General features: G+C 33.1%; 4 protein-coding genes across 4 annotated transcripts; 1 reads left to right on the forward strand and 3 right to left on the reverse strand.

The window, feature by feature from the left end:
* Positions 1–340: 340 nt before the first annotated feature.
* Positions 341–12,234, reverse strand: LOC128387421 (ubiquitin carboxyl-terminal hydrolase 34-like). The gene is made up of 7 exons (XM_053346614.1): positions 2,109–12,234; positions 1,873–1,977; positions 1,540–1,785; positions 1,236–1,459; positions 1,023–1,139; positions 807–945; positions 341–712 (listed from the first exon to the last, which is right to left on the reverse strand). The coding sequence occupies exons 1-7, from the start codon at positions 11,329–11,331 to the stop codon at positions 564–566; spliced, it is 10,203 nt and encodes a 3,400-aa protein (XP_053202589.1). The 5' UTR covers positions 11,332–12,234; the 3' UTR covers positions 341–563.
* A 111-nt stretch (positions 12,235–12,345) lies between these two features.
* On the forward strand, positions 12,346–14,602 carry LOC128387436 (rac GTPase-activating protein 1-like). Its single transcript, XM_053346637.1, is given in 4 exon segments — positions 12,346–12,783; positions 12,786–12,885; positions 12,956–13,039; positions 13,129–14,602. Coding segments are annotated over 4 exon segments (1,539 nt in total). The 5' UTR covers positions 12,346–12,480; the 3' UTR covers positions 14,181–14,602.
* On the reverse strand, positions 13,992–18,389 carry LOC128387453 (vasorin-like). The gene is made up of 3 exons (XM_053346655.1): positions 18,003–18,389; positions 14,766–15,434; positions 13,992–14,348 (listed from the first exon to the last, which is right to left on the reverse strand). Exons 1-3 carry the CDS (start codon positions 18,109–18,111, stop codon positions 14,185–14,187), a joined length of 942 nt encoding a protein of 313 aa, XP_053202630.1. The 5' UTR covers positions 18,112–18,389; the 3' UTR covers positions 13,992–14,184.
* Positions 18,390–19,179: 790 nt separating this feature from the next.
* LOC128387464 (mitochondrial fission factor-like) lies at positions 19,180–20,201 on the reverse strand. The gene is given in 3 exon segments (XM_053346670.1): positions 19,180–19,613; positions 19,744–20,002; positions 20,005–20,201. Coding segments are annotated over 3 exon segments (540 nt in total). The 5' UTR covers positions 20,090–20,201; the 3' UTR covers positions 19,180–19,417.
* Between the last annotated feature and the right edge of the window lie 1,855 nt (positions 20,202–22,056).

Here is a 22,056-nt window from a genome sequence, read left to right on the forward strand (position 1 = left end):
AAGGTCTCTTGAAATCATCACAAAAATTTATGGACTTTTTTGTTGTTTATGCTGAACATGATTATGAATATATGATGATACTGAATTTATGTAAGTCTGTGTAATATTTGATGTGAGGGTGATAGAGTTAGATTTGTTTAGGTGTGTGTATATATATAGTTATATATATATATATGCTATTCTTTTGACAATTAGGAAAAAGAGGAAGAGGATTATATGAATATTACAATGTTTATGGGGATTGAGTTGGGATTATGATGTGTGTGTGTACGTCAGTGTGAAAATTATAACGTAAAAAAAAGGAAATCGAAGGCAAAATCAGAAAATAGATTAAAGAAAGTGAAAATAGACCAAAAAAGATGATGAATATTATGATAAAGATAGTAGATGGTCAAGAAGAAACATTTACAATATTTGATACACAGTTGATATCTTTTTCTCTCTCATTTATATTTATATATCTGGATTTACAGATTAATCTGTCTATGTGAGAGAGAGAGAGAGAGAGAGAGAGAGAGAAATTAGATAATCAAATAAGTTTCTTATTCAATAAGAATAACAATTCAATTATTATCCAAAACTTTTTGCAATTCAATTATCGTCTTTTCTAAACGATCTTTCATATTTTCTGTATTTTCTGATAAAATGTCCTTATTAGAATCTTCTTCCATTGACAAATCATCTTGAGTTTTCCGTTTCTTATGAGGTGTTTCTAGAAGTAGATAATTAGAAAAGACAATCAATTATAATTTGTTTCTATTGGAGCAATTAATCAATTAGATACTAATAGTTATTTAAATACTTACCATGTTCAAATAATACTTCTTCTGATGCTGCTTTTAAACTTAAACATTTTTCCCTGAACTTGAGCATCGGTGCTTTCAAATCATTAGATAAATTTGACGGTGGGTCACAGCTCATTATAAGTATTATAACACGAATATCCTGTGAGATTAAAATGAGAAGATGAATTAATTAATCAAATATTGAAAGGTAACCAAGGGATAACAATCAATACTTACTCCAATTAAGCTTTTAGCATCTTTAAGCAAATCAGTGTGTTCCAATCTCTCTCTTAATGAGCTAACGATATTCAACATTTTCAATATGAAATGTTGATTAATTATAAGACCATAAACCTTAGAATGAAAAAAAAAATGGATTCAATTAGTTCAATTTTGCATTAATTTGTCACCTTTTCTACTAAATTGTTATTGTCGGTGTTTTATATTTACCTTGTGAAGACACGATTTGACAAGTTCATAAACAATATCTTCATTGAGAAAATTACGATCACCAGTTAATATCATGCAAATATAGTCACGAAAATAATTAGACGATGTACAAAGTAAATTGAAAAATTCTTGTTCCCCATCATCACATGATTTGGAATAATTTAACCACAATTCAGGAAATAACGTTATTTGCATTAATAATGATTCAGAAGCCACCATTGAACCTGAATTTATGGAGAAAAAATAAATAAAAGGAATTAGTTAGAATTCAATGTTCCAATATTTGTTGAAACTCGAAACTTACAAAGACCAACAAGTTCTGGATTAACAATATTCTGAGAAACAGCAATTCGACATAAATCACAGATGAATTTATAATATGGCAAATAATACTCTATGATGGCTTTATCATAATCTTCATCGGCACCAAGATTAACTTCCAACATTTTGGGATGAAAATGCATTTGAAAGACAGGTCTTGATGGTCTTAAACTTGATTTGGACAAAGTTGCTCTTTGACCTCTTCTTGGGAAAAATGGACCAGCAGAAACTGTAAAGATAAAGACAAAAATTGTAAATCAAACAATTTCATGCAAAGTATTTTCATCTAATAGATTGTTGAAAGACAATAATTTACAATTTAACAATTGATCTTGGAATGTTAAATGTCCTAAGCCCAATGTTTGAACCACCATAGGTACACAATCTTTAGGATGAATTTGAACTATTTCGAGGAGTACGGCTGGTAAATTGAATTGTAGAGAGAGAGAGAGAGAGAGAGAGAGAGAGAGAGAGAGAGAGAGAGAGAGAGAAAACAAAAAGAATTAATCATTTGAATAAACTGAGAATAATATTATTCCAATATCGACTTACCCATGCATGAGCTTCTAACATCACTTGGAGTGAAAGTATTCAATAAGAGTATCAATTTTCTAATTAATTCTAAATGATCTTTCCATTTAGCTGACCATTCACGAGCTTCAGTTTGTTGAGAGTTTCTTAATGTTTGCAATAAACTGGCCATTAATTTAAGAAGATCAACTATCTCATTGGTAATGTGACACGCGGTTGCTTCATGAAACATCATGAAAAGTGTATTGAATGATTGGATAAGTGCAATTATCCCTCCATTAAGAATTGCAAATATTTGATCTTCTTCATTATCGATAAGAATCGAGAAAGCGTTAATTAAAGTGGTCCAACATGAACGAGAATCCATTGATGTTAGGTACATCTGAAGAGTATTACGTTTGAAGGATAAAATATCTCGAAGTTCAATTTCAGTGCTATCTGGATGAACGGTGATGAAAAGCTTCATCAATTTGAACAGTTCAGAAACAGCCGATTGGTACTGAGTATAATAAGGGGTAATGTTCTTGAAAGCCCATTGAATATTCTGGTGTAAGGCCAAGTGTCGAGTGAATGAGCGACATTGAGAACAGCAAAGATAGAGTAGCCCATAGTAAGAAGGTAACATCATTCGATTGAAAAGAACAACCTCTTGATCTTCATGATCGGCTAATATGTAATTGAATGCGATGTTTTTGGTCACATGAGAATTTTGAACAATACATTTGATATTTTCTGGACAATCGATACAAGCTTGATGCCAGAAATAGAGGAGACTTTGTTTATTCTGATTTATGGCGATTGCAGGTTCACTTAGTTTGGGCTGAAAGAGATTCCATAGATCGGAAAAGTAAGGAATCAACATGAGCTTCTCTTGACGTCCGACCAAACAATAGGCCATCACAGCGAAATAGGAGGTTAACTTTGCTGTTCCATGAGTTTGTGGATCCAAATAATTTTTGGCGTTTTTCAAGTGCTGAAGTAAACAAGTAAATACTTGTCGAATGATTTGAATAGCTTCATTGGTCAGTTCCATTGTTTCACGAGTGGTCAACATTAATGTTCGAGGTGATTTGAAATATGATTGACGGAAAAGATTATTGGGAACTAGTGAAATGATTAAAAGAGCTGCTGCATTACGAACACGCTGATTGTTGTGGGCAAGTAGAAAATATTCAACCCAATTATTTAGATTGAATAAAACTAAACCATGTGCAGCCTTGTTCCTTGGTACTTGGGCTGTTAACCATTCGAGGCAATGGTGAGGATTTTGTTCAGCGATTTCCCAGATTCTTGGATAAATTAGATTACTAAATGAAGGGAGACCACTTTGTTCGGGTGATAACTCGACTAGCATCGAGAGGATACGAAAAAAGGGTTGACTTGTCTCAGGTTGACGAGAAATTGAATGTAGAAGCATATTAACAATTCCCTGAGCGGTGGTCTCATTATAACGAGAAAGACTGCAGATAAGACTAAAACTTTGACGAAGGTTAATGTTATCGCGAATTTGTCTTTGTATGAATGGGAAACTTTTACCACCAAGAACGGATTCCAGGTCACTTGAACTTAAACCAAGCTGATTTGAAGCTGATGAGGAACGAGATTTTTCAATTAAACTAGTCACAAAGGTGATCATTTTATCAAGAGAAGCAGGTCTTGGATATTTTTCAGGTAAATTGATTGGAGGCATCGAAGCGGCAGCGCGAAAACCTTGAAGGAACAAACTTTGGACGGTCTCTTCTTCATCTTCCTCATCTTCATCGGAAAGAATCTCAACACACTCTCCTGCTCCCTTATAATGACTGAGATAAAATTGCACCACTACAGAAATAGTATTAATTCGGAGCAAAAAATTGGTCTCTTCTTCACCAAGTTTCGAAAATTCAAACAAAAGGGTAAAATATTCGGTTAAATGTCTAAGATGAGGTCGAACCAAACTATTATTGCACTCGGCTAGGGATACCAATCGACGGACGAAACGAGCGACACAATGTCCTTTTAAATTTGATGATGAGGATAATGGTGAAGACGAAATCGATGGTGTTGGTGATGATGATGTTGACAGTGGATGATGAGATGATGTTGATTGTGTTGTAATTGCTGGAGTAACTGTAGGTAAAGTTGAAGTTGAACTTCGTACTGATGTTGATGAAGATGATGCAACGGGAGGTGGTGATGTTGAAGGAGAGGTTTTCAATTGATTGGTTTGAAAAGGAGGTGGTGGAGGTGGAAGATGAGGCGGTGGTGAAGAAGTTGTTGTTGTTGTTGTTGTTGTTGTTGAAGATAATGATACGTTGGGATATTGAGTTGGTGATGGTAAAGGTGAAGATGATGAAGAAAAGGAAAGTTCTTTAAGGTCATTGTTACAAATATCTTCTTGAAGACCTTTTTTGTACAATTCTTCTTGAGAATTACGAATTTGTGAAATGACATGAATAATCAGCTGTTGAAATAATTGGCGAACCATTTGATTTGGACATTTAATCAAAATTTGAACTGGCCAGTTATGATAATCTTCTGCTAACGTTTCAAGAAGCCATTCACACGTTTGTTGACTCGTGTTAAATTGTTTGGTCAGTAATTCAATCCAATTGGCAATTGATGGTTTCTCTTTGGAGTGAATGAAAGTTTCCAATACAAATGAGGTTGCCAATTGTGCGTTAACCAAAGCGACTCTCGAACGATCTGATAATGTTGATGGTATATAACCGCAAACTTGCCACATAAAGTTGAAATATGTTGGCTCGAAAATACTTTTATCACGAAGAAATTGAATATTATCTTCCCATATCCATTTACTAATTTCTGGATTTGATTCAATTTCGGATTTGGTTTTCACAGTTTTGCTCATTGGCTTTTCTTCATTGATGTTCAGGGAATTTACTGTTATTGCTGTTGTAGGTTTTTCATTTTTTCTGCTCTTGGTTAACCTTTCATAGAATAACATGTAAGCGCTATTCGTCTTCTCGATTGAAAAGTCCATAAATTTGTCATTAACTGAATCATATGTTTTACTGGTCATCTCACCTCCAAAACATTCAGCAGCTATTTGACTAGCATCGAAAGGTTTCACCTCGGCATCATTGAACATATACCATTTATCTTTACCCTTAGATGGATCAGGTTCACGGATAAAACAATAATAATGACCTCCGTCCGCGTTACCAGTGTGAACTGTAACACCGACAAGCTCATACTCGGTTGATTCATCATCATAATCATCATCATCACCATCATTTTCATTTTCATTTACATTTTCCCCTTCATTTGGATCACATTTTTCATCGCTCATTTGACTCTCCATGTTTTCTTGGTCATTATTGCTTCTTTCATTTGTTTGATGATCAACTCCATTTGAATCTTTATCAGAAACACCATTTTCTTCACAAATATCACTATCACTTTTGATGTCTTGGTTAATTTTATCTTCACAAGAAGTAGTATTGTTCTTATTCTTATCATTATCTTTCTTGGTACTTGATCCTTCCCCAGGAACTAAATTTTCTTCAAGATATGGGGACATGTCCAGTCTTAATGGGAAAGAAAAGTAAGTATTGACTTTTTCCTTTGTTTGAGTTGGCATATTGTATGTATAACGCATCGTATTGAAACTCAAAATTCTTGGAATCTTTTTCAAGCAAGCTCGCTTTTCGGCTCTCACTTTACGTCCACATTGACTGCAGGTCCACATATTATCACCTTCAAGAGTATCTTTAACGGTCAGTTCATCTAATGAATCCCAAAGATGTCTCATATCAGCGACTTTACATCTTAAAGTATAAAACTCTTCAGTTGTCCGACTAATATGAGGACAGTCCAGTGAGACCACAATGTTAGATAGAGTACCAGCGAAAAGGCTTTTTACCGTTTCTTTCAAATGAGGAGACATTTCTTCTAGTTTACTTATGAGATCAGTGAAAAACTCGGTCATATCTTTTTGCTCTCCAGTGTTCAAAGGTTGGTTATTCATCGTATAAACTTTACAGAAACTTTTTGGATTGAAAGCTTTTCTTTCACTTTCTGCTAGAAAGGCAAACATTTTCTGAAGTTCTTGTAAAATGGTTGAATATTTAGTTTCATTGGTAACTTTAGTTGATAGAATTGCAGCTCGAACCTCAGGGAACATGAAAAGATGCTGGACACAAGAGGCCATATAACAGGTAGCACCAAGATTGAGTAAACCAACATAACCGCACTCTGATCGGCAACCATCATGAGGCCAATAATCCCAAGGGTATGAAGCATGTGATGATGATTTATGTTGATTTAACAATAATTTGAGCAGAGTGATAGTATTTTCTTCACAACCTTTTGTCAATTCAACAAGTAAATCATAGGCAGCTGATCGAGTGGCCTGAGATTTACATTTAGGTAAATTTTTATCACTTTGATTTGGAGTTGCAAATAGAAGATCAAAAGCAGAGACTAAAAATTTATTCCCTTCATCTGAAAACATGTAAGGTGGATTTTGTTTAATTGTAACGGTCATTAAAGACAATAATCCACGAAGTCCTTCATCTTCAACATAGTTGAATCGAGTCTCACAAATCTCACGATTCTCAATTGTTGATGCCATGTAATAGCATAAATTGTTCAAATCGTTCATCATCTCATCGCGATTTGAATCATCCAAGGAATCAACAAGACGACAAACCAGCCAGAAATAGTCTTTACAACCCGGTCCATAAGGTTCTTTGTCAATATATCCTATTGTTTCATTAACATGAGCTGATGTTGAGGTTGAAGAGCAGGATGATGATGAAGAAGATGATGATGAGGCAGATGATGGAGTAAGTGTGTTGTTTGATGAAGACAAAAGCTCCGTTGCCATTGGTTTCATGGCTTGAGCATCAGAAAGAAAGGCTAAAAGAGAGCTTAACATTTTAGGGATAAAGATATGTCCAGTTTTACGAGAAGAAGTACTTCCAAGGCACATTCTGTAGAATCCTGTACACGCTTCTCGCCGAACAGCGGGATCAGGATCATCGAGAACCAATTTTTTAAGCAAACAATTGAAATTAGGATATTGAAAGAGAGAGCATTTGATTTGAGGATCAGAGAAAGCCCATGAGATGAGGAACTGAAGTGTACTATGGACAACTTGAGCACGACCCCAGAATCGGGTTTGGTAATTGTTTGATTCGGCTGAGATTGAAGTTGTCTCATTAAGAACGGTCAATAAAACTCTTAATGTTGATTCGGCATCACGAAGCATTTCCAATAGTTTCTCATTAAATTGATGGACCAAAAGTTTATCAACGGTCACTTTTAGGTTTCTCTTTCGTTTACCAAATTCTGAAAAACCTTTATTGTTAGTATTATTACCCATTAGATTTGATGGAGGGTTTGTTGGAAAGGCGGTAATTGTAATACCAGTATTAGCTGAGTTAATTGTGGTTATTGAATTGTCACTTGTTATGCTAATACTATTGGTAATGTTAGAGTTGATGGTTGTGGTTGTGTCATTGATTGGTTGACAATTATTGGTCTCTAATTTATTACAGTCTTTTGGTAGGGAATCAATACCAAATTGATAAATTAAATGCAACAATGAAGCGAGACAATCTTGTTTCCATTCATTCCAAGTCTCAGAATCTCCTTGTTGTAAAACACCAGAGACAAAAATATCAAATAAATGTTGTAAACCAACACAATCGATAAACTTTTGAGCCCAACCATTTTCTTCATTCTTTGAGGTTCGCTGAAGCCATTCGACTATTTGAACTGAATAGATTAATTTCTGTGGACTACTGGGTGATAGAAGACCATTAACTCGGAGGGAGGAAGAAGAAGATGATGATGATGATGATGATGAACTTTTTGAAGATTCGTTTGTTGAATCATCGTTAACAGTTATACTTTGGAAAGATTTTAACAAATCGGGTGAAGTAGGAAGGATATTGATTATCTCCCAAACTTGGCGAGATAAAACCTGAGCTCTAGATAATGATGATAATTTCATTGAACCTAAAAGTTGCATTAGGTCAAAAAGTTGTTCAAAATAGTTTGGCTGAAGAAGCAGAATTGATGGTAAACGATTCTTGGGCGGTGGGGGTAATAATGATGCCGGATCAACGGTATCACGAAGTTTTCGACTTGGTCGTGTTACGCCAATTGACACGTAGACAACTTGATTATCTTTAAATCCCATCTCGGAAAGTGTTTTCTCATCAAGATCGTGTGTCAATTCTTGACCTTGAGATAGTAACCTCAATGGACCATCAAAAGAGGCACTAACTTGTTTTTCATCTCCACTTGAAGTTGATTTACACTTTTTAACAACCAATTGGAACCAATGATAGATTTCAGCTCGAAGTTCACCAATATAGTCAGATGAATACATGTCGAAAACGGTTTTCTCATTAGATGAAGCTGGATGGCAGATAATTTTAATCAATTGTTGACTTGCTCGTGAACTACAATTGTCACAATGACTGATAACTGAAACTTCACCGTTTAGGTGGAAAAGTCTTAAATGGTAAGAGAAACGACAGCGAAACGCTTCAAGGTGAGTTTTCAATAGGATTAGAGCTCTTTGGATGATTGTTAAATTTTTATCCTCATCTTGGGACAATTGGATTGAAGATGTTTTCAGATAATCCATACATTGGTGAACAAATTCTTCCTCTTTTTCCAAACCAGAGATTGGTAGATGTACATAATAATTGTTTAAGTTTCTAATTGCTGCCATACTAACATAAGAATTAGATGAAAGTAAAGCGATGTCCCATAATTTCTTGATTGCAACGTCAGCTGATTCACTCATTTGAGGACGAGTTAGTACAAAGCCAAATAATTGTTGTAAAAGCTCAAGTGTAACCATAGAGAAATTATCAGGAGTTAGTGTTGGGATTTTCATGGTAAGAATATATTTAAACATATCGGCTCCTAAAGCATGTTGATCGCGAGTTCGAACTTGATTCAATAGCCAACTAAATAGTTCATCACTACATTCTTTGTCGGTTGCAATACAATTCCATAAAGTATCAACTTGATCTTTGGATAATTGAAAGGTTTCCGGTGAACCAGCGTAAGAAAAGATGAAGGTAAGAAATTGTAATCTTGATTGTAGCTCTTCGGTATGGGTATATAATTCATGAGAAGATCCTGATGAATTGGTTGTTGATTTGATTTCCCTTCTCTTGGTGTAAAGAATAAGATTTGAGAAAAAATATTTCAACATTTGTCTCTCTTTATCTGCCCACAATGTTATCGAATGAGTATCCATGCCTCCTCGATATTGTTGAAATGAGATGAACAATTTGGGCAGTAAACGTATTGATACAATGATGGAATAATTTTTTGATAAATTGTCAAGACAACCTTCAATAAATTTCATTCTTATCCGTCTATCGGCAATCCAACAGATTAAACTACACAATATTTTTTCACAATCATGAGATAATCCATCAGAAAGTTGACCAATACAATCATCTTGAAGTAGATCCCATAAAATTGTCTGACCGGATTTACAAACATTATCAATGGTAAATTTTGATAATTCACCATTAGATTCACTATCTTCACTTGGGATAGGTAAAGGGAGAACGGGAGTAGCCGTGGTTACATCTTCATCTGGTCGGTATTTTGTTCGCTTCTTTTCCGGAAAATTGTGAGGCTGAAGACAAGCGCTAATGGTTGCTAATTGTGTTGAGGTTGAATTTTTAAGAATCAATTTACGTGATGGATCAAAGAAATCATCAAAATTGTAAAAAGAAGCAGAATCTTCACCATCAAAATCAGCCATATTCTTTTGTGATGATTGACTAACTTGTGAACTGTTACTATTATTGTCACTTAAAAGTTTATCATCTTCAGAATTGGACATTACACCAGCCGATTGATCCGACATAACAGCAGATTTAACCAGATGAGGTAAAAGACCATCATCACCGTCTTCATCTTCATCATCTTCATCCTCTTCATCCTCTTCGTCTTCTTCCTCTTCTTCTTCTTCTTCATCATCACCAATCTTATTGAGATGAGAAGAGGAACTATGGTTCATAGGGATTATCCTGGAATCTTCCATTTCCAACACTAAAGGTGAAGAAGAATCGTTTTTCTTTAAAGGATCAATTGTTGAACGAGACCCTTGAAGAGGAACTGGTTCAATTAGAGTAGAAGATTCATCGTCCGAATCCATGGTTCTCTTGTGAACATCTTCTTCCATTTGAGTAACAAAAGGAACATCAGCTTCGATCTTGATGGTGTTAATTATTCGATGTAATGGTCGAAATGTTGAAAAATTCTTACCATTTGAGTTACCCTCATCAGAGGAACTCTGACTACCACAGCTCGTTTGTTGACTATCGGATGTATGGTTATTTTTAATGTGTTCTTTAGGCTGAGGTTTGTATTTCATTGTTTGCTCAAAATCATCTTCATCGTCTTCATCACTTCCATCAACACTTGGACTTGAACTGCTTTGATCTCCATGCCTTTGGTCTAAAGGTGATCCAGGTAATAAAGTAAAAATTGGACTTTTAACCATGGAAAGATCATCTAATGGATTACATTCTCGTATAAAGGCAGGAGGTTCAGAAAGATTAAGAGATTTAGTCCAGATAATTTTAAGAAGACAAGATGAAATAAGAAGTGTTTGCTCGGTATGATCCTTGGGTTCCAAATTTCTTATTAACGAGTAAAGATGTAAAACTGTATCAATATTCATGTTCTTGATTAATGGTATTAAAATATCAAAAACTTGACGACTACAGTGTTTAAGTTGAGCAGAACTCCAGATAACATCAATGTGTTCCTTTGTTAGGTGAGAGACAACAAAATTTAGAACAATATGACTTTGCTTGATAACTTCAACATGTAAATTTGGACCAAATATATGCTCAATGATTTTATTCTTTAAAATCCAATCAGCTAATTCTTCACCATCAGATGGTTTGGCAAGAAATTCAAGTCCATTGTCATTAACTATTCCATTTGAAACACCAACAACGTTACCACTATTTCCAGTAACATTACCACCGATACCAATACCAACACCAATACCAACACCTACAGCAGCAGGACCAACACCACCACCGCCGCCGCCACCACCACCATCTGATTGACAATAATCATTAAATAGATTAATATAATTGTTAATCTGAGTAATACCGGCCAATCTCATGGTTAATGTAGAACTGGTAAAGTGTTTAAGAGCCAAGGCCAAACCTTCCTTGTCAATAAGACAATTGGTCTGTTCAAAGGAATCTTTAATGTTGGGAGATCCTTTCAGTTCCGACATGTTACCTTTACCAACAATTTACCGACACATAAATCACACTCACTCACTCACTCACACTCACACACACACACACACATTCACACATTCACACACTTACATTCACACCAAAAATATACTCACACACACACAATCGGTATATGGAAATATAATGTGTTGTCTCTTTAAATTGGTTCCAGGATTTAAATGGAATCTCCAAAGAAGAATAGAAAATTACAAGAAGCTTTAGAAAACCATTGATGACAAGATTTGGGCAACAAATCGACGACTAGCTTAAGTTAAACAATTTAAAGCGAAAATTATTATTTTATATCAATAAATTTGTTTTTCTCTCTCTCTTGATTATTACTTTTTTTTTCTCTATTCACAAAATAAAAATGAAATTCAATACATCAGATGGTCATAACTCTCAACACAACAACACAAGAGAAAAGAAAATGTGGTTCCCTCTATGGTACACAAAACACATTCTCCCAACTGGATTGGCTTTTTTTTCCTTCACCCGCTCATGTTGATTTACTTTTTTCCTTTTCTTTTTGTTTATCAATTTGTTTTTTCTTCTCTTTTTTGGGTCAATTAAAAGTAATCATATTCTCACTTTAACATTTACAATTAAACACTGAGAAGAGAAAATGGCACCGATGATAAATTGTTTTCTATTTTGAAAAGGTTTCTCTTTGTTTTCTCAAAATCAATAATTCACTTGAATCAAATGTCTCTTGAAGTTAATCATCGACACGTCGCAATTTGGTTTTTTCTTTCAAGATCACACATTTGGAAAGATCAACTTTTGCTTTTCATTCTGTTTACTTAATTTATTAATTGGTTTGGTTTAAAATTTAATTTTGATTAGCACAAAGATAAGAGAAAATTATTTTTTCTCATTGTCGGTTGCCATTGGTAACCGATTAGGTTGATAAAAAAATGGAATTTTTCAGTTTTGTATTTGGCGCGTTGATCGGTGATTGGTTGGTTTTTTTAAAAAAAATTCTCAAGACGGTTAACTTTGTTTCCAATTCAAATTTTTATTTTGTTGACTTTAGATTGACAGTTTTTAATTGATTGTGACTCTAAATTGATTGTTTTTTTATCTTCTAATTGATTGGATTTTAGTTTATTTTGTTAATTGTTGATGATCTGTGGGTTAACAAGATGACGGAACAAAATTTAACTCTCTCTTTGGTCGCTAATTTTGATGATCTGGTCCGTCGTTTGGTTCCTTACAATACCGAGTTAACTGATTTCTCTATTGAGATGGTAAAATTGATCGATCAATTAAATGATCAACTAAATTATGCTCAAAATGAGGTGAAAACGTGTAAAGAAAAAATGAATCTCTTGGAAATGGAGAATCGACAACTTGATGCCAATCTGAAAAACACTCGGGAAGCTTATAAAAAGGAAGTCGCCATGAGAGCCTCCATTTGCCGGGAAAGAGATCACAACAATGGATTAAGAACAAAATCGATGAGGTTAACTTTTCTAGTGAATGTCTTTCTGACAATGATTTTGACAAATCAGAAGATGATTTGGATGAACCAGCTAAGAAGCAAAGAGGTAAAACAATTTGTTGTTACTCAATTTCTCTAAATATACTTACTAATTTACTTTTAACTGTTTCTTTCAGGTGAGATAAGATTTGCAAGTAATCAGAATTTAATTCCTCCTCCTGTCACTACCACAACCACCACCGTCACAATTCAAAGTAAAGGTTAGTGGAATCAAATTTCATCTTGAATTAATTATCCCATTATTAATCTATTTACTTATTTTTTCATCTTCTTTTGTCCCTTTGTTTAGTTGATTTAAGTAAATACATGAGCAATCCAACTCTTACACCAATAAATGAAAATGCACCAAGACCAGTTCCATTTCCAAACAGTCAAAGTAAAAGTCGAATTGAGAATAGAGCTCATTCATTTGCTCAGAAAAAGTTATTACGATCCAACGAAACTTGTACTGTTTGTTCAGGAAAATTTGGATTCTATTCCAATTATTACCGATGTAATGATTGTCGCTCTTGTGTTCATCTTTATTGTAAAAGTAAACTTCCCGTACCTTGTGTCCCATACGCAACATCCAATCAAGTAGGGAAAAAAGGTCGACTAATCACCATCGCTGATTTTGTTAATCCAATTGCCAGACCTTGTATTCCTGCTCTAATTATTCACTGTTGCCGTGAGATTGAAAAAAGAGGCTTAAATGATGTTGGACTTTACAGGATACCCGGAAGTGATTCTGAAATAAAATCAATGGTAGATAAATTTCTCAAATCTAAAAGTGGAGTTCCTCCTTTATCAAATTGCGATGTCAATGTATTGACTGGTATGATTAAGAATTTTCTTAATCGTCTGGATGAACCCTTGGTTACCCGAGTTTTATGGAAAGATTTTGTGGATGCAGCTAAAATGGAAAACCTCGAAGATCGTATACCTTATATTGCTACTGCCATCTCGGAACTACCTCTCGCTAATAAGCACACATTGGCCTATTTAATGATACATTTACAAAAGGTTATCAATTCACCGGTTTGTGCTATGACCAAAGTTAATATTGCACGAGTTCTTGGTCCAACCATAATTGGATTTTCAAGTGCAACCGGACCCGTTACCGTTGCTTTATATGCTGAAAATTCATCACAAATAAATACAATGGAAGCACTATTAAGTCTCCCAACAGAATTTTGGGCAAGTTTAATTGATGAATCGGAAGTAACTGTACCAACACCAACCTCAGAAGCAGTTAGTAAACGACAATCAATTGGTTCTCGAGTTGTTGGTGGATCTTTACAATCACAAGTTTTAAATCCAATGACAGATAGAAGACAAAAGAAGCGAACCCTTTTCATGTAAATGATTAAATACACGGATCATTACAACCAACTTCGGTACCATTACTCCAGGCCAATATAACCGATGCTTGATTCGACAAGAAACATTTCGTTTGGTCAAGTAGTTTTGGATGAGACAATGAGCTATTTGTGAATGTCCAGCAAAAAGTTTCACATTTCAAAGGATTATCTATATAAATAAACAAAGAAAGTAATCAAAACAAAACAAAACAAAACCAACAATAATAATCCAACAAAATACAAAATTAATTCATTTTGATTTACACATAACCATTAAATTTTGATAATTGAAAGAAAAATAAAAATGTACATCATCCGAAATTAATAATTAAGCTCAATTAATATTACCTTTAATTTTTTGTTTCTTCAAAATACTTAAAAAAAAATCATTATAATTAAAAGATATTCCAAATTCACTAATCAGTGATTTAATTAAATGTCCAAAGAATTTTGTTCCCCTCTAATTAAAAGTTGTTTCGATTGGATCAATTTCTCACTAATTGTTAATCTTTTAATTTCTTCTCTCAATAATCAAGTATAAAATGATTAACTTTTAATTGTATCGTAAAACAGAAAAGTTAATTACCTGCCAAGTCAATTAACGAGAGTAAAAGTGATGAATGAAAGAAATCAACAGGTAATGTGAGCAATTGATTGTTACGAAGATTTAATTCCTTGAGTGAAGGTAAATTGTTGGTAAAAGAATCGGATAAAGTTTCAATCTTATTGTAACTTAAATCGATTGACCAAAGGTCAGGAGCTTCATCGGGTAAGGCCAATCGGGAGAAAGTCGTTAAATGATTATGAGTAATTGTTAGCGATCGAATTGAATTAAGAAAACTCAATGCTCCATAACCAATGTTGACAATTCGACAATTAATAAATGATAATGATAATAAATTAGAAGGTAGAAAATCACTTGTAACAACTTTGTGTGAACTTTTCTCGTAAATTGGATTTAATAGACAATCTTCAAAGTAGATGTGTTTGAAATTGAAATTGGCCCAAGACCAGACAGCGACATTAGATGACCGGACAATGGTCAGTGATTGATGGACAATTGATTTATCATGAGAACCCTCTTGTCGAGATGAGACATTAAATTGGGCATTTTGAATGATTAGATGATTAAAATTGGTGACAACTAATGTTTCCTGAATATCATTTGGTGTACCGTTAATTGCTAGTGTGTGGATTGGTAATTGTTTATATTGTTCAAGTTGAGAATCACTGTTACAAATTAAACTTATTTTATCTGTTAACAATTTAGAGATTATCGTTATTAGTACTTAGCAGTTAATCAATTGAAATGTCAATCGTTTATATAGTGGACACTGAGAATCAATATTTTCGCCACAAAAATTATATTCAACTTTGGTACTTATCATCAACTAAATCATTCCAAAATTCCACAATTTATTCAATTTATCGAACAGAAAGTCAAAGAATTTAGAATTTATGTAAATAAAGTTGATAAAATCGACTGATTAATAAATAAACTTACCATGCATGTGAGTCAAAATTTTCGTTGGCCTTCCGGTTCAATTTTTAAGGAAAATTTTTTCATTTGATTGTTGCTAAATTGTATTGATTATATAATATAATTTATATTGTTGTCTTGTTGAAGCGAAGACTTTACTTCAAGAAACCTAATTTTCTAAGGACGAGAACTAAAAAACGGCAATTCAGATCGCTTTGATTTCTTCAGAATAGCCTGAGTTCATTTTTCTTTCGGCAAGCTCTCATTTCGTCAGGTCACCGTCAGGAATTTAGTTAAGTAAATCAAAGTGAACCTCACACTTAGCTCTTTAGCTGGACTTTTTTTCGATAACTACAGGGTGATTTTTTATTAACTCCCGATGTTTGAACGCTCATCACTTTTGATGCAATTGATTTAGAGACTTGATTTTTAGTTTAAACGTAAGCTCAATGTTCAATTTATTTAATCAATTTGTTGAGTAGGCATTATTCACAGAACTTCTAGGCCAAAAAAATTAGCGAAAAAACTTTTCCTATCTCGCCATTGCAATTTTTCTGCTCAAATACAATAATTGAATAAGGCATAAGATATGTCCAATGTCCGTCAGCTCACTATCTGCAATTTTAGCTGATTTTTTCGGCTTATGATTCGCGGATTATGATTTGAGAAAATTGATAGAATAAATTAATTGGACCATTCAACCTTCTAATATTTTCTAAGACTTAATGGTGCTGGAAGATACAAAACAGTCCACATTCGACAAAGAAATCGGAGCAAAAATCAGGCGAAAGAGCTGATTAGCTGTCGACAGTTATCAATAAATTAATTACGTGACGGTTTGATTGTCTCAGGTCCTCCGGGCCTTTTTTCGCCAAGAGAGGAGATACTGTTTTAGTGAAGACCTAATCTAATTTAAACAAACACAATTAACTTAATTCCCGTGTTTAGCTGTAATCATAAGTCGAGAAAAATCAGCTTGAAGTGAGATTGTTGAGCCGACGGACATACATATGTATCTTATGCCTTACCGACCTCTGACCTTATCAACTTTTGTACATGTCAACCAGGTCTATTCGATGATACCAAACACATAACATCTTTACTTACACGGTAAAAACCAAATTGTGATTGTCTCTCTCTCTCTTCTCAGAAGAGTCTTCTGGACTTCGGTTCATGAACAAGGAGGCCACCTATCACTAAATTCTAGAGCAAAATACGGTTCCAACCATACATGCCTTTGACACCCAAGGTTCTCTTGTTCTTTACGAGACTTTAAAGACAAAGGTTTGGGTGGTAACCAGTGTAACTTGTACTCACTTACAAGATCTACACAACCGCACAAAAGCTTTTCTTATAAGGCGACAAAAAATCGGGAGTTAATAAAAATCACACTTTACTTTCTTTGACCTGCTACAGCGGGTGATCTGATACATACAACTTTAAGAGCGCATAACTTGAGAACCAAAAATCATTGGATCACCCAAATTAGACCATGATACTTCTGATTATAAGCGCTATAAAATATTAATAATAATAATAATAATATCTATTCCATTAGAATTCAATGTTCGATTTTCCATTAGCACACCCGAACTTTGGCAAAATTTACGTTATTCTTCTTTTTCTTTTTTATTTCTCTTTCTTTTCTTCTCTTTCTTTTTTTGATGACCCTTAACCTCGTACCCTACCATGGTACCATGTATCGGGAAATGGTCCACCCTCCCTGTAGACAGTCAACATCAAACTATCGTAAAAAGTTTACGAGGTGCACTATCAAACGTCTTCTCCGTATACCCTTATGCCTCTTTGCCTTCTAGGAGACCCTCCTACCCCCGAGCCATTCCCATGTCCTAAGAGGGTACCACCTCGTACAAAGATAATGTACAAGTGTATATCGTTCCAATTAATTTTTCCCCTTTTTCTCTTTCTTTTTTCTCTTGTGTTTGAGGTCAAATTATTAGGTTGAATACAAAGTATTGAAGCGGCTCTACTAGGATCAGGTACAATACCAGGTTGATTAATTTTATGATCAAGGTAAATCATTTCATTGACTGAGAATGTACATTTATGACGACGTAATTTAACATCATTCTGTTTTAAGCGTTGAAGTACTAATCTTAATCTGTAATCGTGCTCTTCTTGAGTTCGTCCAAAGATTATCATATCGTCAAAATATCGGTTTGAGGTGGGTTTTAGGGTTGACATATCCCTTTGAAAAAATCATTATTTTCAATGGTCAATTTTCAAAACAATTAGATGAAAATTAACAACATGATTAAGGTACTTGTTGTTTGTAACTGCAGTTACATTCTGGAAATATTGATTCTCAGTGTATTCACTTACCTTGAAGATAATTATATTCTTGGCATTGAGAATTATTAAATAGAGATGATTGTTGATCACCGAAACAAATTAACGAGAATAAACATAACGAAGCAATTTCATTGATCATAATTAACAAGTTAATTAACCTTTTCAAAAGGTTTTCGTTAATTAGTTAACTATCAATGAAATGAAATCACAATCACAATCACATAGACACAATTAAAATTGGTTTTGAATTGTTGGTGTTTGTTGTCGTTGAAAGTTGTCAATTACAATTAACTGAATTCAATTAAATGGTAGAGATGAACAAGAATTTTGTTAATTGTGATTAGATAAGTTTATTAATTTGTTTTAATTCTTGGTGTAAATTATCATACATAAATCGTTGAACATGTTAATTATTAGTATGATTAAAAGTTAACTAACTAGATGTTAATGGTTGTAAAAATAATAGAATCAAATTGTTATCAACTTTGATTAACAATTTAATTATCAGGATGGAATCATAGTCATGGAAATGTTAATTGAAAACATTATTTACTTTTAATTGTTTGAGAATTGAAACTAAATTTGATAAACATTGGGAAAGAAAAACAAAACTAATCAATCAATTAAACAGAATCTCAACTGATCGGAACTTGATTTAGTTTCCTTGCCGTTAACTTTTTTTTACTATTAATAAATTGATCACAATTAACTTTCCAGAGTTATAATATATAAGTTATGCTTTTAATTGTTGCAATAAAATGATTACAACTCTTTTACCAGGCTTTGTGTGAGTAATTAACTGTTAAATTAACTCTATCATCAACTTTTGATAAAGACGAGATGTTAATTCCTGATATGGAATCGCTATCAAATTAACAGTTAATTGTCACTATTTACCTTTAATCATTATCTGAATCTTGTGTTTATATTAGTTGGAGACTAAATTATAATATCGATGTAATTTTGTTTCACTTTTTCATTGTTAAATTGCTCAAATTAGCGCGACAATTGAGTTGATGATTTAATTTAGAATAGGAAATTATAAGTTGAGATTTTTTCTGTCGTTAATGAAACTTAGTGTTCAGTTAATTGTTACAATCTATTGAAAGAAATTAGAATCACGATTGTTTTGTCAATGAGAATCTTAAATGTTACCGATTAAATCACAAGGTAGTTGATTGAGTTTCCGTTGGTTGGCTAATCATAATTGTTTTAACAAATTTGAATTCTTTTTGATTCTGTATTTGTTTTTTTTACAGTAAATTGTTGGTCAATTTAAAAGAGTATCGTAATTACTGCTAATTGGTTTGATTCATTGGTTAGAAATCCGAATCGGATTGGAATAGTCTATCTCATATAACCACAATGATGGCGTTTCGTTTGGATGTGTGAGTGTTTTAATTGTGTTTGTGGGTCCTGATTCATGTTACAATTTGACGAAATGTTCATAAAATATTTCTTTTGATGTACATTAAAGCTTTCATAGCGATATAAACTAAACCAACAGAATAAATAATCATATCTCGCTGATCTTTTTGACGATTTTCTCGTTCAATGGCAGATATCCGTCGATTCAGTGATCTTATTTGTTGCTTTAGAGTAGTAACCACATCAGCTGGAGTTGCACTACTGTCAAAACTACTGTTATGAAAAGGGAAGAAGATATATAGAGAGAAAAGATATTATTAGAAGAATCCACCATTTTGCTGGTTAAATGTGCAAAAAGAACAACAAAAAAATTAAATATTCCAATAAAAGAAAATGTAAAAACCTCATCATCCGAGAATCTCTCATTGGTGTATAATCATCTTTCACTGGGGTAAAATCGTCGTTACTGGTCACCATTGGGTCTATTTTTACACGATTTGGTTTGGCAGGGGTCATCTCATCTCTCCATTTAAAATCATCATTGAATTTAGAATATGATTGATAAGTTAGAATTGAGGGTGGAGAAGGCAAATCAATTGGATTGTTACGAGTATCTCCTAATAGATGACTTTCAAATCCAACCTCAGGGAGAATCTCTCTGTTGAAGCCATTTTATCTCCACCAATGACAATTATTCTTTCCGGTACAATCATGTCAGCCACAAGATCATCTGATTTACCATTGTTCATGATTAATAAAAGATGAAAAATAACAAAAATACCAATAAAACAATTGAACAATTTAAATTGAAATCAAAGATGAAAATAAAAAGTTGACAAAACAAAAAAGTAAACAGATGATCGGTCGACACCAACAACATCTAGTGAGACAATTTCACACTAATACTTTCCACCAATTAGTTAGATGGCAGCATAAGCACAAGAAAAAAAATCAATTTCCAATTGGATTGATTAATTAATTAATCGTCATTTAGAATCCAACAATTAGTAAATGAATTGATAATTGTGATACTTTCAGCTCCAATCTATTGAGAAAAACCATAATCATAATGTAATGAATCTTTTTCTAGAATAACAATAACAATAAATATCGTTGCAACTTCATTCGGAATCGTAATCATTAATTAATCTATGAAAAAGTCAATCTAATTGTTCAATTAAAAATAGAACCAATTAGTTATGTAAAGGAAACGATAAACAAACGAACTAACCAATTAAACAATTAACTTAATAAGACAATCAATTGATTAGGCTAATTGTTAATGAGATATTTGGATGAATTGATTTGTATGAGAAAAAGTTTTTCAATTATCAGAATCAATAAATAATATTGATGATCGTATTTTAATCACTTGGTATATAAGGTTACAGACAATTAAGTTTATTTAAAGGTTTGATTGAAAGGTTAAGTTACATTTAATTTAACCAATAGAGATAAGTTATCATGTTTAAATGATAGAAACACCTCTTGTCCTTTGACCTGCAAAGAAAGATGAGCATTTAGATCAATCATTTAAAATGGTGAATTAACTAATCACGGTTACAGGTAAATCGAAACGAGTTAACAAATGATTGAAAAAGGTTAAATTGAAGGTTAAGTGTAAGTGAAGGTTAAACAACAACAACAACAAGAGAGACAGAGACGAAAATAAGAAGAAGAAAAAAAAAAGATATTAATACAAATGGAATAAGTTTTTTTTTCAATGAATAAGTAAATAAGTAAATCTCAATATCGTAGCGGGTTATCATCAAAATTGATTCGCTTTTAAGGCCACAAAAAATACCAACGACTTGGTAATCCATCCATCTACTTTTCCTCTTCTTCTTCTTGATAGTTTATTCTCGTCTTGACTAGATCCCTCGATGGGGTTTCTTTCAGTATATTGGTAAGAATTGTATTCTATTACCTGGAGAAAAAGGTAACTACTAAATAGAAACAGGTATCGAACTCAAATAAGCCACCGAGCAAAAAGAGAAAAGGAAACCTTAATTATCTTGCTAATTCTTCGTCAATGCTACAGTTTCTCCTTCTCTAATTGTAATATATTCTATTGGATTTATATTGATGAGAAAAGATTAGAAAGAGGAAAAGGTATCAGATAAGGTGATTAGCTAATACACCAGGTAACAAGTTCTAAGACAAAGATAATAAAGTAGCTTAAGCTATGAGATTGTCCAGCAATCAAGTAATCATCCAATGGAATAAGAAGTAAATCAAGTTTTAGAATTTTTTTTTCTTCTTCTTTTTCTTCTAATATTGATGATAGAACAACAAAAAGATTATCTTTGAAATTCTAAATTAAGATGATAATCGTATGATGAACAAAAAAAGAACAAAAAAAGAAATTTCAACGAAAAAAAAACTAATAAATTTCGAAGATTAAAGTTTATTGGAATAAAAAAGTTCTGTCAAGTTATAAAAATGAAAGAGAAAGAAAAGAAAAGAAATTGTCATTCAAGGTAAAGGTAAATTCGTGACTTGTTCAATGTTCTGAATAAGATTCTTGGTGATTCTGGAAGCAAATTCTCACTCATCATCATAATAATCATCATTATCTTTATTCTGACATGTTATTTGATTGCGAACCCAATTAAACATCTTCATTGAGAATTCAAACTTCATTTGTAAATCTAACATAACTCACGTTCTCAATCATTTTTCCCTGAGAAAATTAAACAATTAACAAGATAATTAA

This window comes from Panonychus citri, unplaced genomic scaffold (genome assembly GCF_014898815.1).
Source record: "Panonychus citri isolate SS breed McGregor unplaced genomic scaffold, ASM1489881v1 Contig00090, whole genome shotgun sequence".
Taxonomy (NCBI): domain Eukaryota; kingdom Metazoa; phylum Arthropoda; class Arachnida; order Trombidiformes; family Tetranychidae; genus Panonychus; species Panonychus citri.

Coding starts and splice junctions, on each gene's coding strand:
- LOC128387421 (XM_053346614.1), bottom strand. CDS start 11,331: ATGTCGGAACTGAAAGGATCTCCCAACATTAAAGATTCCTTTGAACAG. Junction 1,140..1,235: donor TCAAATCGTGTCTTCACAAG/GTAAATATAAAA, acceptor TTTCATTCTAAG/GTTTATGGTCTTATAATTAA. Junction 713..806: donor AGAAGTATTATTTGAACATG/GTAAGTATTTAA, acceptor ATCTACTTCTAG/AAACACCTCATAAGAAACGG.
- LOC128387453 (XM_053346655.1), bottom strand. CDS start 18,111: ATGATCAATGAAATTGCTTCGTTATGTTTATTCTCGTTAATTTGTTTC. Junction 15,435..18,002: donor AGAATATAATTATCTTCAAG/GTAAGTGAATAC, acceptor AATTGTTAACAG/ATAAAATAAGTTTAATTTGT. Junction 14,349..14,765: donor CTCGTTAATTGACTTGGCAG/GTAATTAACTTT, acceptor TTATTTATATAG/ATAATCCTTTGAAATGTGAA.